Here is a 17,074-nt window from a genome sequence, read left to right as displayed (position 1 = left end):
ATTGCTTTCTAAATGTGATGATTTTGCATAATGTGGTAACAGATAGAATTTTATTTTTAGACATTAACGCATCTAAACTTCACACAGCCCTGTAAGTTATCTATAAACTAGGCTTTAAATGATTTAAGTTAATGAATGTCACACAGCTGTCAAGAGGCAGAGGTGGGAGCTGAACCCAGAATGTGCGGAACTTAAACGAGTATGTTTTTTTCACCCAACTAACCTTTGAACAGCTTTTTGAGATTATTCATGGTAGATAAGAATTAATCTCATGGGATTTTACTTTGTTTTTTTTGTTTTTTTTTTTAAAGATTGGCATCTGGGCTGACAACTGTTGCCAATCTTTTTTTTTTTCTTTTCTGCTTTATCTCCCCAAACCCCTCCTCTACACAGTTGTATATCCTAGTTGCAGGTCCTTCCAGTTGTGGGATGTGGTCCGCCGCCTCAAGGTGGCCTGATGAGCGGTGCCATGTCCCTGCCCAGGATCCGAACCCTGGGCCACCGCAGCGGAGCGTGCGAACTTAACCACTCGGCCACGGAGCCGGCCCCACTTTGTTTTTTATATATATGTGTTTTTTAGTATTTATGTTTACAAATGATGGTTCTGGGGTGTAGGAGAGGTTTGTGAATTGTAGGCATGCATGTATATATATACCTAAACTTTTGGCTCAGGGATTGCTCCAGGCCCTGCTTCCTGCCAGCAGTTTTGAAGCTTTACTCTTGTTAGTTTCTCTTAATATCCTTCCTGTTTACATAAATTTTGGATTGTCTGTATTTGGCTTTTGACTTGGTATTTCCTTGAGACTGTGCTTCCCATACAGCTCCCTCTGCTGCAAGCACTGCAGCTATACTGAAGTATTCCTTTTTTTCTCAGTCTTCTATGCTGTGAATGATTTCTAATATCTTAGCAAAGTAGACGTGGTTATGTATAAATTTCTCTAATTGTTTGATTGAGATTTTGCGTAGGAGAATAATTACATATTCTGTTGAAGCATAGCAGTTTCTTACTCTACTTATATCTTTTTTTTGCTTCAGATTTGTTTATTAATTCGTAATATAAATGTTCATGTTTAGTTTTATATTATATTTTTTAAAACTATGGAACAGAAAAAGTTACCTCAATTCAAGTTTGACTTCTGTTTGCAGAAGTCCCATGAAGCTCATAAAAATGAAACACTACTTTGTACAGTGAGAAATGTTTACAATATACTATTAAGTGTAAAAAGTCAGGCTACAAAATGGTATGGTAGCCACTTTTGTGGTGTGATAGATGTATACAAAATAAACTTACTGCAGAAAACTTGGATAAAAAAAAAATGCTCCCCACCAAAAAAGACAACTAATACAAATCCTTCCTAATCCTAACTCTGAGAGATAATCACTTAGAGTGTATATTCTTTCATTCTCTTTCTCTTTCTGTGTGTATGTGTGTCTGTAAAAGTTACATCTCCACATAGATACGTATAACTAGATGGTAAAGCCTTTCTTAAAGCAAAAGATGAACCAACTGGCTTCATACAACCTTTAAACTTTAGTAAAATACACAATACTGTGAGAAAAGTTTTTTTTTTTAGTGCAGTGACAGCATGGAAAAAATATTTGCTACACACCTATTAGTGGTTGTAGGGAATAACTTAGTTTTGTGTGTATCAATAATTAGTACCACCATCCATATGTCAAATCATAGAAGTCAAGAATTCACTTTGTCCTCGACACCTTCCTTGCCCTCACTTTTCACATCCAGTTGATCTACCAGTACCTCCTAGATATCTCCTAGGAATTCATCCAAATCCTCCCTCAGAGTCCAGCTTCCAACATAAGTTTTCTGTATGACTGAGTAGCTCTTTAACTGGCCATAAGTGTTTGTTGAATTAATGAACACATTAGAAATACAAGCAAAAGATGTAAATAAGAAGTCCACAAAAGGAGAAAATGCAAATACCAGTAAACGTATTCCGTGTATTTTCAACTTCATGTGTAATCAGGAAATAAAACAATGATAAGATGTTTTATCCCCATCGTTTTGGGAAGATTTTTAAAGATTAGATAACATCAAGTGTCCATTCAAGAACATGTCCTTTAGGAGGATGGTATTAAAGTATGATCTAGCCATACTGTGGAATATCTTTCGGCTATTAAAAAGGAAGTGTTGCATTCCAGGGCATTTAGAATAGTCCTATTAATTTTTATTTTACAGGAAGAACTTCAAAAGTGACTGTGTATATATGTTAATATACACCCACATAAATTCATAGCAAAGGTACTGGAAAGATATTTGCCGTACTGTTGATAATGTTTATCTCTGGGGAGGGAACATGATAGTAGAAGGAGCTGTATAAAGGGGTTCTTTCTTCTTTTTTAAACTCAGTGGACTTTTTTCTTTTTTTCTTCCTGTTTTTATAATGAGAATATTTTTATGTAGTCTGTAAAAAGAAGAAATATGACTAAGAGTTAAGTTGATTAGGGGGCATAGAGGAAAAAAGACCCATTCTTTACATAGAAAAAAGTAAAGAACATGGTTTAATCTGGAACTACAAGCAGTTCCATGTCGTTGGAGCCTAAAGTGTGATATAGGAAGGAAAAGGAATAAGGCTGAAAAAGAAGACAAAACCAGATCATTGAGGGCCACGTATATGTTTTCCTAGCGTGGTATAACCATTCAGAGGTTTTTAAGTTGGGAATTGACTCCAGTCATGTTAAATAGGTGATTCTGGGAGATGTGCAATTGACTCAATGAAAGAGACTTGTAACCTTTTTGTATCTGGATCCCTTTGGCAGGTTTGATGAAGCCTGTGGATACTTTCTGAGGATTGTGTTTTGGATGCATAAAATAAAGTACAAAGTACAATGAAAACCTAATTATATTGGATTTCAGTTATCAAAATATTAGCAAAACACATTTGTGATATAGTTATATATGTGCTTCTGTAGTTACACATTAAATAAAAAGACCTAGTGGTTGGTCTAATAATTAATTTCAAAATAGGTATGAACGTAAACAGTATTTTAAGATATCTGCATCGGTTGTATGGTCTTCTAATTCTGTCCATGTACCCCAGGTTAAAAACAGTTGTTTGTGGCAGGAGACTGGGAGCGTGGAGATCAGTGAGGAAACCAGTCAATAAGGAGAGAATGAAAAATCTTAGTGGAGATATCTGAAATGATCCTATGAAAGACTTTCTGATTATTATTAAAAATTAGCATTTTTTGTTAGTAAAGCAGTGTGTGTACATTATAGAAAAACTAGGAAATATAAATTTAAAAAAGAAAAGAAAACATGCTCTATGGTAGTTTATTAAAGCTTAAATAATACAGATACTATCCTTGGTTTTTATTGTTGTTCTTACATAGGAGTTTTCCTCGTTGGCTATGCATTTAGTCTTATCTCAATGATACTATCATTGCTTAACTGTCTTCCCTTTTATTTTACAGGTTTTTGATTGGTCAAGGAGCACACGTAGGAGCTGTCAACAGTGAAGGAGACACACCTTTAGATATTGCTGAGGAGGAGGCAATGGAAGAGCTACTTCAAAATGAAGTTAATCGGCAAGGTAATGTGAAAGCAACCTAAATGGAGAAAAAGTTTAAAACTGTTTTAGAAAGAATATGATACTTGACTTTTTCAAGAAAATAATTGTTGACAATGAAGGACAATCATAATTTGAGTGGGGAAAAAAATCAGCTTTCCTAACATTATGTACAGTATGATTCTGTTTGAAAAAATATGATTCTCACCTCTACTTCTTTTTAATGTTTTTAAAGTTGAAAGAAGTATCATAAGCAGTAGGATCAGGCATAAAATTATATGGTAATAAGAGCTTTGGAGAGAAATAAAACAGGCAAAGGGGATAGGAAGTGCACAGGGTGAATGTTACACATTGCGAATTTAAATAGAGTGGTCAAGAAGTCCTCACCGATAAGGTGGTATTTAAGTTAAGATCTGACTGAGGTGAAGGAATGAATCATACAGATTTGGGGCAAGAACATTCTAGACAGAGCAAGAGCATTGAGTGCAAGGATGAGAGGGTGCCTGGTGTGTTCAGAGAGGGCAGCATGTAGACTGGTGTAACTGGAGCAGGCAGAACAAGGAAGAGGTGAGGCTAGAAGAAGATGAGGTCTCAGAAGTGGCCATATCACATGAGGCCTTGTGGGCCATTGGAAGGACTTTGGCTTTTCTTCTGGGTGAAATAGGAAGTGAAATAGAATTGAGGTAGAGGAGTGACATAATCTGACTTACTTTAGAAAGGATCTTTGTGGCTGTTGTATTTAGAATAGATTGTAGGAAGGTAAGGGCAGAAGTAGGTTGTTATAGACAAAATGATCTGAAGAGGTTGGATTTTAGATACATTTTGAAGATTTGGCCAAGAAAATTAGATTAAGGTATGCAGGAAAGAAGGTGGCAGGGCAGATTCTAAGGTTTTTGGTTTGAGCAACTGGATGGATGAAGTTTCTATTTGAGATGTGAATATTGTGGGAAAAGTAGATTTTATAAGGAAAGTTCAGAGATTCATTTTCAGATGTGTTAAGTTTGCCTGTTAGATATCCAAGCATTTGAATATGTGAGGAGAGAGAGGTTCAGGCTGGAGATAGAAGTTTGGGGGATGTTAATTTATAGATGAGTGATTGCTTATAGGTGGAGTTTCTTTTAGAAGTGATGAGTGTTCTAAAACTGATTGTGGTAATGGTTATACAACTCTGCGAATTTACCTAAAACTACTGAATTATATGCTTTAAATGGTACGTGAATTATATCTTAATAAAGCTGTTATTTTAAAAATACACACGTAAAAAAATTAATACAGTGACTCCTCTTTTGGGTATATACCCAAAGAATTAGAAGGAAGATTTCAAAGAGATATTTTACACCCATGTTTATAACTGCATTGTTCATAATAACCAAAAGATGGAAGTAAACCAAGTGTCCATCAACAGATGAATGGATAAACAAAACGTGTAATATACAAACAATGGAATGCTATTCAGCGTTAAGAACGAAATTCTGACACATGCTACAGCGTAGGTGAACCTTAAGGACATTATGCTAAGTGAAATAAGCCAGTCACAAAGAGACAAATACTATATGATTCCACTTAGATAAGGTACCTCATGTAGTCACATTCTTAGAGGCAGAAAGTGGAATGACGATTGTCAGGAGGTGGGGATGGGGATTTGTTGTTTAACGGGTATGACGTTTCAGTTTTGCAGGATGAAAAGAGTTCTGAAGATTGGTTGTACAACAGTGTAAATGTGCGTAACACTACTGAACTGTGTACTTAAAAATGGTTAAGATAAGGGGCCGGCCCCATGGATGAGCGGTTAAGTTCATTCGCTCCACTTCAGCTTCCCGGGATTTCGCTGGTTCGGATCATGGATGTGGACAGGGCACCGCTCATCAGGCAATGCTGAGGTGGTGTCCCACATAGCACAACCAGAAGAACCTACAACTAGAATATACAACTATATACAGGGGGCTTTGGGGAGAAGAAGAAAAAAAATAAAAATAAAAATAAATAAAAATGGTTAAGATGGTAAATTTTTTGTTATATGTATTTTACTTACAGTTAAAAATTTTTAAATATATAAATAAAATTACAATATGTATTTCCACTATATTCCATTATGTTTAGGCAGTGATTAAATGTGTATTATCAGAAGAAAACTGTTTTTTTCTAAGGTTAAGTGATAAAGGAAAGGTATGGGATATTGATTTAGAGGGTTGACTCCTGCCGAAGTGTGGTTCATTGGGAAATAGAAGTAAAGGAATAGAAGCTAAGTCAGTGCCTTGAAAAGAGAGTTTTATTCCTTGGGATTAGGAAAATTTATAATGACTACTCAGTTGTTAAAAAATATCTTAGGCACTGAAACTGAGAAAATATTTAAATGCCTAAATAGAATTGAGGCATTGTAACAAATGGTTGAAGGTACCTGGAGCTTGGAAGAAACAGGGCACACTTTAGAAAAGTAGTTATAAACTGGAGCTTGGATAAGTACTTAGAAGAGCTTTTAACAACTATGTTCTAAGCAGGCATTTTGGGGTAATGGGATCCTCAAGACTTGAGGAAACAGAAAGAATAGATATAAAGCATCACAGCCTAGAAAGAAGAGTACCTTATCTGCTCATCTTGCCCTGATGAGCACCCAGGTAGATAGCTGTTTCCTGTCAAAATAAATCTTTTTATGCTGTCCAATATTAGTTAGCAATTATTATGAACTAGGAAAGGCATGGAGATGTACTGAAACTTCTTGCCTTTGGTTTCCCTATAAAGGAACTTGTTAGCAAGGCTGATTTTAATTGTAATGATTCCTTCAGTATTGATTAATGTGCCAACAAATGTTCTGAGTGCTGGATATTAGGGGGAAAAAAGAATAAGACAGTCTTTGTTCTTAGGGATTTCACAGTGTAGTGGAAGTGGCAGATATATAAACAGCTTCACAGTGCAGTGTGCTAAAATATAGATAGGAACAGAATGTTGGGGGAGAACAGAAAAGGCTATGACTAACTGCTTTCAATAGTCAGGAAAGGTTTCAGAGTGATGACATTTGAGAGGGAGTTTGCTTGGCAGAGAAGGAGGTAGTAGATAGAAAAGGCATGTCAGGCAGGGGTATCAACATGTGCAAAGAAAAGGAATTGGAGACATAACATATGCAGAGAATTCATTAGAATTGGAATGAAGAGGGAAAGTCAGGATGGAATTAGTAGGAGTAGGAGGTGAGGCCTGAAAAGATGAGGCTGGAGCCAGATGGTGAAGGACATCTATTTTGTAGGCATTGGACAGATGCGACAAAGATCTCCAAGCAGGAAATTAACCTGATTGGATTTGGTTTTTAGTAATAAAGCTAATGGCAGATTGGAGGATGAATTAGCATGGGGAATGCATAGTGGCATGCTTTCCTTGAAGAAAGCTCTTAAAAGATGCTAAGGACCAAAAGGATTACATTTAAGATGGAAAAGAGCAGGACTGTCTTGAGGAAGTACTAAGATAAAGTTAAAGCATTTTGGTGAAGAATTGAATCTGGAGATGAAGGAAGAGTTAAAGCCAACTCATCTGCCTCCTGAAGTTTGCATTCTAAGAAGTGATGATTGGATGGATTCATATGGGAAAATAGGGCATGAAGCAGAAACAGATATAGGGAGTACGTGAGTTTGTTTTGGGATACGTTGAGTTTGTGGCAGCTAAAGGACATCTAGATGACAGCGTTTGGTGCACTGTTGGAACTTAGGAGATGTCAGGATGGAAAATGTAAATCTGGGAGAATAATAAATAGATAAGGAGAATTCTTGGAAATAATAGATGAGATGACCCTGGAACTTAAAAGTGAAGAGCTAGTACGGTAGCTAACTTTCATTAAACGCTGATTATATGCCAGGCGTTGAGCAAAGGGCTTTACGTACATTATCTCATTTCATCCTCACAGCAGTTCTGAAAGGTTAATACTACTGTTACCCCCATTTCACAGATGAGAAATTGAGGCCCAGTGATTTGCCCATGACCATACAGGTAGGAAGTGGTATAGTTTAGTCTCAAACAGTGTGACAGGTATCTTGAGCCCACTCTCTTCATCACTGTATCATTCTGCATTTTGTTAGGAATGTCTCCTAGAAAATAGTTCATGATGTTCATTTTATTCATATAATGGGAATACATGAATTTATGTAGCATAACTTTATTCCGAAGAAACAGGATGGGGACATTTCTCATAGATTTTAATAATTAAAAAAACAGCACTCTAAATATATCTCTAGTAGTGATAAGATTTCTTAGATTGTTTATCCTAGTATGAAAGTTATTTAATATTTTTAAATTCTTTAATCGTTCTTTTGACACATTTCTTATCCTGATATGTTTGATCAATACTGAGTTATGCTTAAGTAAATTGCCTTTAAAGTGGTAATGACTGAACAGTAGCTAAAAGTATTTCCAGTTTATATTTTAATGCAATTTTCTTTGTTTAGTTTCGGACACAAGTCAATTTTTGTATCTCTTAGCCGACAAAATTCCAATTTAATTTTATCTTTTCTTACCTAAGAGATTAAGCTACATTTCATTCTAAAATTTACTGTTTTTCAATAGTAGTGACAGATGTTAACTCATCTAATCACTTTATTATATCATACTCAATTTAGTTTTAATATCTATTGTTTTCATTGTTTAAAAACTTGACAGTTATAGTAGGTGGATTAAGACTGGTTAAATGCATTATAGGATTTTCTTTCTATTAGACCATAAAGCAAGAAAAGAGAAACCGGTCAAAGACTTTTAGAGCTGATAATGATAGTTAACACCTTGGTGTTTATTCCTGATCTAAGCATTTCACATATATTAATTTAATTCTCACAATAACCCTGTGGATAGGTACTTTCTACCCCCATCTTACAAATAAAAAAGCAATGGTAGCACAGATTAGGTGTCTTGCCCCAGATAATAGAGCTCATAACCGGCAGATCAGGGGTTGAAACCCAGCAGTCTAAGTGTAATATCTGTGTTCTTAACCCAATATACTAATGTTCAAAGAAATTATGGCTTTCTCAAGCCTACTAGCTAATTAATGCACTGGAATTAGAAAACAGGTATTGTAATATGTAGTACAGTGAGGTTTTAAAAAAATTTTTAATGAACTAATAATGAGCAGGGTCTGTAACTCTAGTCAGTAATATTTAGAAAAAATTTTTAAGAGTGAGAGAAGAGTTTTTCTTTTCTCATTGGATTTTCTTAAGCATAAGAAATTTCCCTTCACATATAATTTAATTTTAAGCTTGAGTTGTTTTGTTTTTGTGTGTAATTCATATAAGAGCACAATTTGGAGGCAAAAGAGGGTAATTACTTTGTAATTAGATAAAGATAGCTTGAACACAGATAAATCCAGAAATAAGAAGTGGGTATTTTTTTATTTCAAAACCAGGGGAAATTTAGAACAGTACAAGACAATAAAAGTCAGAATGTTTAAGATGGTGAAGACAAAGAGGATAAAGATAATAAAGAGGTTCGTGTGTAAAAGACATAATAAAAGAATAAAGCATAAGAAAATAAATCAGTCTGAGAAAAATCATTTAGTAAAAAGGTTATTCTTAATGTATTTTAATTACAGCTTTATAATTTCTTTTATGATAACATTAGAAGGCATCTTAAATATGATGGACTGAACATTGGTCCTGAGCTAATTCTATTGCCAGTCATGCTTCTTTTCTTTTTTTGGTGAAGAAGATTTACCCTGAGCTAACATACATTGCCAGTCTTCCTGTTTTTTTGTTTGTTTGTTTGAGAAAGATTAGCCGTGAGCTGACATCTCCGCCAATCCTCCTCCATGTCTTGTCTGTGCGAACCTGGGCCTCTGAAGCAGAGTGCGTGGAACTTTAACCACTAGGCCACGGGCCTGCCCCCAATCTTCCTCTTTTTTGCTTGACGAAGATTGATCCTGAGCTAACATATGTGCCAATCATCTCCATTCTGTGTGTGGGATGCCACCATATCATGGCTTGATGAGCGGTGTGTAGCATGCCCAGGATCTGAACCCGCAAACCCTGGGGCACGGAAGCAGAGCGTGCAGACTTAACCACTATGCCACTGGGCCAGCCCTGAAATGGTGATACTTTTTAAATAAAGATTATAATAGGTTTGGTTCATTAAATATATATAGTGCATTTAATTGATTGTTTTTATAAAGTCTATCTGGAAAATCTTATTGCAGGTTTCTTTCAAATGTGGTAATGAGATATTACAGTCTCTAACTTGAAGATGACTTTTCATGTACTTGTGTAATTTTGGTATTTTAAAAATATTTCTCAGCTATGGTCTACTTTTTAGAAGTTGAGTTCACTTTAACAGTTTACTTGTCTCTTGAGTAAGTAGCTATGTGCTAAGCAGACAAGATAAGGATAGAGTCCAGGTAGAGGATGATAGTTTGCACGACGGCACTGACACATGATTCACTCGGGGACCTGTGTGGAGATCTAGATGATTAGAACATTGGGCGATGATAGAAGAGAAAGACTAGAGGTTAAAAATGCATTGAGAGCAAATCAAAAAAGGTTTTGTCTGCTACACAAAAGAGCTTGAGCTTTGTCTTATAGGAAGTGAGCAATCATTGACAAATTTATGTAGAAAAGAGAGATGGTCATATTTCGATACAGAAGAACCACTCTGGCAGTGATGGGAGGAATGAATCGGAAGGGACTGAGGCAAGTGAGTTAAGGATCAATAGTAGTAGTCAAGGTATGAGTTATAAGACATGAATTGAGATGGTAATAGGGCCATCAGGAAGACCGTCTAGGAGATGGCAGCTCAAAATCTGGTAATTAATTGGATGGGGGCTAGGGATAAGGTAAAGGGAGGGATTAAGTTAGACTTCCAGGTGACTGGGTCAGTAGTGGTACCTAGTAGTGTAGGAAACAAGTCAGGCAGTCAGCAGACTGACTGGAAAATTGAGGTAAGATTTCAGTGTTGAGTTTGAGGTGACCATGGCATATTGTTTTATTGTGTTATTTCCCCAGTCTTGACTTCTCTGTTCTCCAGGCTCAGATATCCAATTGACTACTTGATATCTCCAATTAGATGTCTATTAGGGCATCTCAATTGTCACATTTCCAAAATTGAAAATTTAATTTTTCCAGTTGCTCACACTACAAACCTTTGATTCATCCTTGACTCCTGTATTCCTCCTATATCCAGACTAACAGCAAATTTTGTTAGTGTGCCTTGAAGAACCCAGAATCTAACCTCTTTACTACCTTCGCCACTACCATCCTGGTTCAGGTTACCATCATCTCTTGCCTGGTTTATTTGCTATAACCTCCAAATTGATACCTCAGTTTCTCTTCTTAACTTTTCAACTTAAGTGATCCTCTTAAATTAAGTCAGGTAGTGTCACCCTGCTCGTTGTCTTCACTGCTGTAAAGACCCCCTGGCCTTCCTCTAAACAGAAGAACATTCCAAGCAGGCTTCTGCCTCACAGTTTACCAGTACTTCCCTTTGCCTGGAATCTTCTCCAGATTATAGTATGACTGTCACTTGCTTTATTTCTTACTGTAATGTCACCTTACCAAAGAGGCTGATCTTTACCACCTATATAAAATAAAAACTCTCATTACTCTCTGTCCCTTTACCCTTTATTTTTCTTGACAGATGTATCATCTTCTGCCATATAATAAATTCATCTCTATATCTATAGCATCTAATAAAGTACCTGACATACAGGAGGCACTCAGTACATAATGAATGAATGAAAAATTCTGATGAGACAGTTGGATACATGGATATGAATTATAGGAGAGATCTTAGCTGAGGAGTTATGAGTGTGTATAATTGTTTTTTACTCATTTATATGTTCAGCCATCATTCATTTAGTGAACATTTACTGATCCCTTTTTCTTGTGTCAGGTACTCAACCAGAAAGTGGAGATGAAAGATAAAAAAGCAAAGCAGTATCTTTACCTTTAATAAGCTCATAGTCTTCTGGAGTAAGATAGATTGTAAATGCATTGTGGTATGTGCTGTTTGTTAAATATCCAGCAGTTGAAGCCATAAGACAACATGATATCATTTAGGAATTTCAGGATTATCTTTTCTATGTTAATTTTTTTCTCAGGAAGTTGAGCTCTTTTGAAGAACTAGTGTCTTGTTCCTTTTTGAGTTCTGCTTGCTCTTACCATCTCAACCTAGCGCGATGCTGCTTCTTAAATACTTTCAAATGAATAAACATCTCTTTAACTTGTTAAAATTATAAAACTAATACTAATGGTATGAACCATGTACTATGTTGGAAAAGAAAATGGAATTTGGTAGAAAAGTAATCTGTTTTAAGGTATAGTAAATTTTAGATGAAGACAGGACCTCCAAGTTGAAGTGTTCAGTAAACATTTATACCTACTAGGCTAGAGTTCAGAGAACTGGTCAAAGCAATGGATAGAAATTTGAGACTTCATGACATTTGATTGCTTTAAAAAAAAAAACACCTTATTTTTTAAATCAAAGGATGAAATACCTTGAGGAATATTCAAATTTTAAAAAACAGAAGGAATAATCAGAAAAGGTAAAAAGAAAGCCAAAATATGTTGTGGGTCAAAAATTAAATAAGCAGTAGTTAAGGCTAGTAAAATATCTGCAGTATTTCCACATTTCTTTATTCAACCAGCTTACAGCAGCCTATTTTCAAAAATATAATTTCACTTCTAATTTTCATTTCAACTTGAAATGTTTTGGATAATTTTATTTCCGAACATAAAAAGAATATTTTCTATGAAGAAAAAATAAAATGTTTTTATTTTATCAGGGGTTGATATAGAAGCAGCTCGAAAGGAAGAAGAACGAATAATGCTTAGAGATGCAAGACAATGGCTAAACAGTGGTCACATAAATGATGTCCGGCATGCAAAATCTGGAGGGACAGCCCTGCACGTTGCAGCTGCTAAAGGCTATACAGAAGTTTTAAAGTAAGTATTGCTCTTCACAGTCATTTTTCTTCTTCGATTTGTTTTCTTTACTTCATTGTTCCTTTTCTTAAGATACCTGCAAACGTTATTTTGAAACAGCTTATAAAAGTTATTTAATGTCCATTTACCGGGAGAAAGAGAAAACTACGTTGAATATTGCTTTGTTTCTAAAGTTCTTTCTTTCACTCTCAAATTTTGGTTATTCTACTGTTGTTTTCTTCTGTTGCAGTTTTCTAATAAGTTAAATTTGAGTGTCATACCACCATTATATGTTACCTTCTGGGCTAATAAATTATTACAGAGTCATTTTGAGGTTCCCCAAATAAGTTAACTCTGGTTGCTAAGAACAATGTCACATAGAAACATATCATCAGATTCTGAGAGTTTGATTCCTACTGAACATAATTTATCTAAAATACAGTTTTCTTCTTACTATATGAACACTGGAACTCAGAGTGCCATTAGAGTGATATTAAATATCAAACCATAAGAAACTTGGACTTGTATAGGGCTATATATTGATCAGCAAATTTCCTTGGAAGAAAGCTCCTTTATGTCAAAAATAAATGTTTGTTTTGTTTTTTTTTACTTATGCAAGGCAAAGTTGTTGGCAACTATATGAAAAAAAAAACTCAGTGCATAACTTTTGTTATATGTATGTGAAAGGAAATCAGACTGGCCCTTAGCAAAATCTACTGCACCCTTTGTATTGCTTTGGTTCCACTGGGCTTCCAGTGTCAGTCTGTGCTCTTTATTCCCTCTCCTCAGTAAAAACAATGAAGTGTAAGGTGGTCGATGATTCCCGTTTCCTCCTCTTTCAATCGCTACTCACTTCAATAACTTAAGCTTTCTCCTAGAATAGTACAGTTAACTTTTAAGTAGGGTACTTGTCCCCCATCTGTTTCTCTCTAATGCAAAGCTTTTCAAACCCCATTAGTGTTTCACAAAATGAACTTAGTGAGTTGCCAACAGCATTTTTTTAAAAGAACTGAAAATATCAAAGAATATTGCATATGGTAAATGTAAACATTGTTTTTTAAAACTCTTGTTTCTATAAACATATATATGAGTACTGGATTGTACTATAAAATAGATTTCTAGACTGCTTCCAAGTGCTCTTTGTAATTAGGTTATCTGGGCTCTTAAAATCCTTCATTAAGATTCTCATTGGGGATCAAGATAAAAATTACTTAGCATGTAAGACCTTTAGTCCTTTGGCCACTGGCCTGGGCTCTCTTTTAAGCTAAGCTGCTACCGTTGCTCCTGAGGCTTGCATTATTTCAGCTGTATATATCTACTTGAAGTTCTATCATGATGTCTTAATACCTACTCTTGTTTCTGTCTAGATACCTTCATTCACCATCTCTTCTTCAACTTGAAGGCAAATTCCTTTCAATCCTTTGACTCTCTTTCAAGGGTCTTAAGCCTATGGAAAAAAAATGCTCAACCTTGTTTATAATAGTAGATAAAGCTACAGTGAATTACCATTTTCCATCTGTCATATTGGCAAAATCAAAACGTTTGGCACAGTGTTAGCAAGGTTGGGAAAAAGCACTCTCTTGATTACTGGTGGAAGTATAAATGACAATTGTGCAAATTCTGTGAAAGTAATGATTATTATTTGGCCTAGCAATTCTGCCTCTAGGAATGTATTTGTCAGATATTCTCACTCACATAGGAAATAAGGTATGTGCTAGTGGCATTGTTTATAATAGGAATAGGAGAATGGTTGAATAAATTCTAATACATCCTTTCACTGGAATACTCTGTAGCAATTAAAACAGTGCATATATGTAGATATGGAAAGAGCCCGAGGATGTATTATTAAGTGTCAAAACCAAGGACAGACGTATGCGTCATTTGTGTTTGTTTAAGAAAATTTTAAATTGTATTTGCTTACACATACATAAAATCTCTGTAAGGACCCAGTCAAAATTAGTAGTGTGGTTATCTATGGGGAGGGGAAACTGGTTGGTTGGCTAAAGGTCAGCAGTGGAAGAGTGGCTTGCTTATGTAGCCATTTATTCTTAGTTCTGAACCTTGTGAGTATTTTACTTAGGAAATAAAATATTAAATGAAAGATAAATACTTCTGTTTCTACTGTAGCCTTCTCACCACTTACTCCTCCCTGCCCAAACACACTCAATCCCTTTCAATTGATTTTGATGCTTTTCAGCTCTGGACTCCCATTGTGTCTCCATCACAGAACCTATCTGTGAAGGTTGATTGCTGTTTTACTTGACTTTTGTCTTTCCATTAGAAGAATATGATAAGTACTGTCTTATTTTTTGAGTATCTTTGTATGGCCTGGCCTATACAGAGAGAGCCAAATGTTTGTGGGAGGAAGAGATGTATCTACCTTCCTCTCCACACAGAATCCCAAGTACTTATAATTGTATGTCACTCAGGATATTTAACATTATTATAGTTCATATTTCCTAATAGGGGATATATTTTTATTATCATATATTCCAGTATGATTTCTCTCTCTATTAATACAGTTTCTGAAAATGTCTATGTTAATGGACATATTTTTTTAACTTAAATCTCTGGACTTATATCTGTTAGTCTGTTCTTTAGATCAGTGGCTCTTAATGTTGCTCTGCAGGCAGGTGACAGGCAGTGATATGAGAATCATATGGGGGACTTATTGAAAATATAGATTGGCAGGGCCCGTCTCCCATTATGCTGATTAATTCAGTGGGACTCGGGTGGAGCTGGGGTATTTTTTTTTTTTTTACAAGTTCTTCAGATGGTTCTGCTTAGGAACCAGAATTGGAAACAGCTTCTTTAGATATTGTTGGAAAATAGAAGATCAGTTCTTGAAACATAACTAAATGAAGGGTTGTGTATTAGCTATCACTACCACCTCCTGTAGGTAGAAAGAAGCCCTTCTCAAGCTCGACGTCTTGGAAAGTAAGGTAAAGGTCAACTAGATTTCATGAGCTGTGAAATATTTAGTGTTCGCCTGTGTGTGTTGGGGGAGGGGCTGTGCTGTGTGCAATTTATAGACCCATTCTTTGCTCTCTGTGAGCTTAATTTCTAGATAAAATAAAGGTTGATGTCCGTATACAGTCAGAAGGGCATACTAACATAATTTTTGCAACTCTTTGCATTTTATTAAAATATATCCCTGTTTTCTAGCTTTGTTGATGATTGGAATATCTGCTGTCTACTGCTACAGAAAAGTAGATTTGACCCCTTGGAGTATTTGTTTTGCTTTGCTTTATTCCTAACAGTCAGATTGTCATTTTCCTACGAAAGTTTTCCATGGTAAAGGTTCTCGAAAGCTTTCACCAAACTGATTCCTCAATTGCAAGGCAGCAAAAACACTACAAAATAAGCTTGTTTGATCCCAGGATATTTTTAGAACACATTTAGCCTGAGATGATATCATATGGACACCTGAAGACATTCCCTACAATAAATCAGTTTTAACATACAAATTGATCCAGTAGTTTTTGATCTCACATTGAAAGACTGTGAAAATTTCAGTTACGAGTCATATTAACAAGAATTAATCAGTGTCACACGAAACTGTAAGACTTAGAGTCATTAGGAATTAGTTAAAGCTGAATGCATTATTATGGTAGTAACTCAAGATCCTCTATACCAGTGCTTTCTAGGAATTCACCTTCTTTTGCCCTGGTTAATTCATTGGGTGGGGCAGGGAGGGGGATATGAACTATGAAAAGAAATGTAAGTTTTTGTTAACTCATAGGGTATAAAGCTGTTGGTTATGTTTGTTCATTTCTAGATTTTAATGATTATCTAATTCACTGTAATTTCTTTAGACTTTTAATACAGGCAGGCTATGATGTTAATATTAAAGATTATGATGGCTGGACACCTCTTCATGCTGCAGCTCACTGGGGTAAAGAAGAAGCATGTCGAATTTTAGTGGACAATCTGTGTGATATGGAGATGGTCAACAAAGTGGTAGGCCTTTTAAATATTTTAACTTTTAGAAATATAGTTTTAGCCTAAAAAATGTTATAAGAATATAAATGATATAGTTATGTTAAGTTTTATGAAACATTTTGTTTCAATCATTTATTGATTTGTATTATTAATTGTCTTTTTCAACTACCTACCAGGTAATTTTGACCTTGTTCTGCAAAGAAAGAAGTATTACTCTTTCAGTAATCAAATTAACATCCATATAGAATAGATTGGGGTACTTCCATAGATATTATGTACTTAGGAATTCATAAAGTAAGAAAATTTTGCATTTCTATGTGTATGTTTTCTCCCATCACTATATTTATGAATTGGAACATAGATAGAAGCGTTTCTAATTCTCTTTAGCTGACAGTCTTATTTGTATGCTTATAGTAGTTTTTTAAGTGATGTGGATAGTGCGGTCTTAATAGCAGGTGAGAATTGTGAAAACCATAAAGTTTTATGCCAGATAAAATCAATGAGATGCAACAACATCTAATCTCCTAGTTTTGCAGATGAGAAGACAGTTTAGTGAGGTAGGTGATTTATTTAAAATCACCCAATTATGTAGAGGAAGGAGGGAGCGAATGTCATATAAGTGTTTTTCAGAAAATCATGAGCAGATTCAGGTTATCAAATTCCTTATTAGATTAGACTTTTCTCCTCTGCTCCCTTTCACATACCATCAATGAGTTCTTTCTACTA

At 35.3% G+C, this 17,074-nt stretch overlaps 1 protein-coding gene across 11 annotated transcripts in view; it reads left to right on the top strand.

The window, feature by feature from the left end:
* PPP1R12A (protein phosphatase 1 regulatory subunit 12A) overlaps positions 1–17,074 on the top strand; it is a 152,293-nt gene that overhangs the window by 68,420 nt on the left and 66,799 nt on the right. For all 11 annotated transcript variants that reach the window (XR_011534517.1, XM_070599389.1, XM_070599383.1 and 8 more), the window contains exons 3-5: positions 3,433–3,551; positions 12,268–12,427; positions 16,222–16,366. Coding sequence is in view for 10 of the 11 variants with exons in the window: in XM_070599389.1 (XP_070455490.1) it covers positions 3,433–3,551; positions 12,268–12,427; positions 16,222–16,366 (424 nt within the window). In the remaining variant the exon portion in view is untranslated. The remainder of the gene's footprint in view (positions 1–3,432; positions 3,552–12,267; positions 12,428–16,221; positions 16,367–17,074) is intronic.

This window comes from Equus przewalskii, chromosome 29, assembly GCF_037783145.1.
Source record: "Equus przewalskii isolate Varuska chromosome 29, EquPr2, whole genome shotgun sequence".
Classification (NCBI taxonomy): Eukaryota; Metazoa; Chordata; class Mammalia; order Perissodactyla; family Equidae; genus Equus; species Equus przewalskii.
The sequence above is the reverse complement of the archived record's forward strand: the minus strand, read 5'-3'. Positions and strand labels throughout refer to the sequence as shown.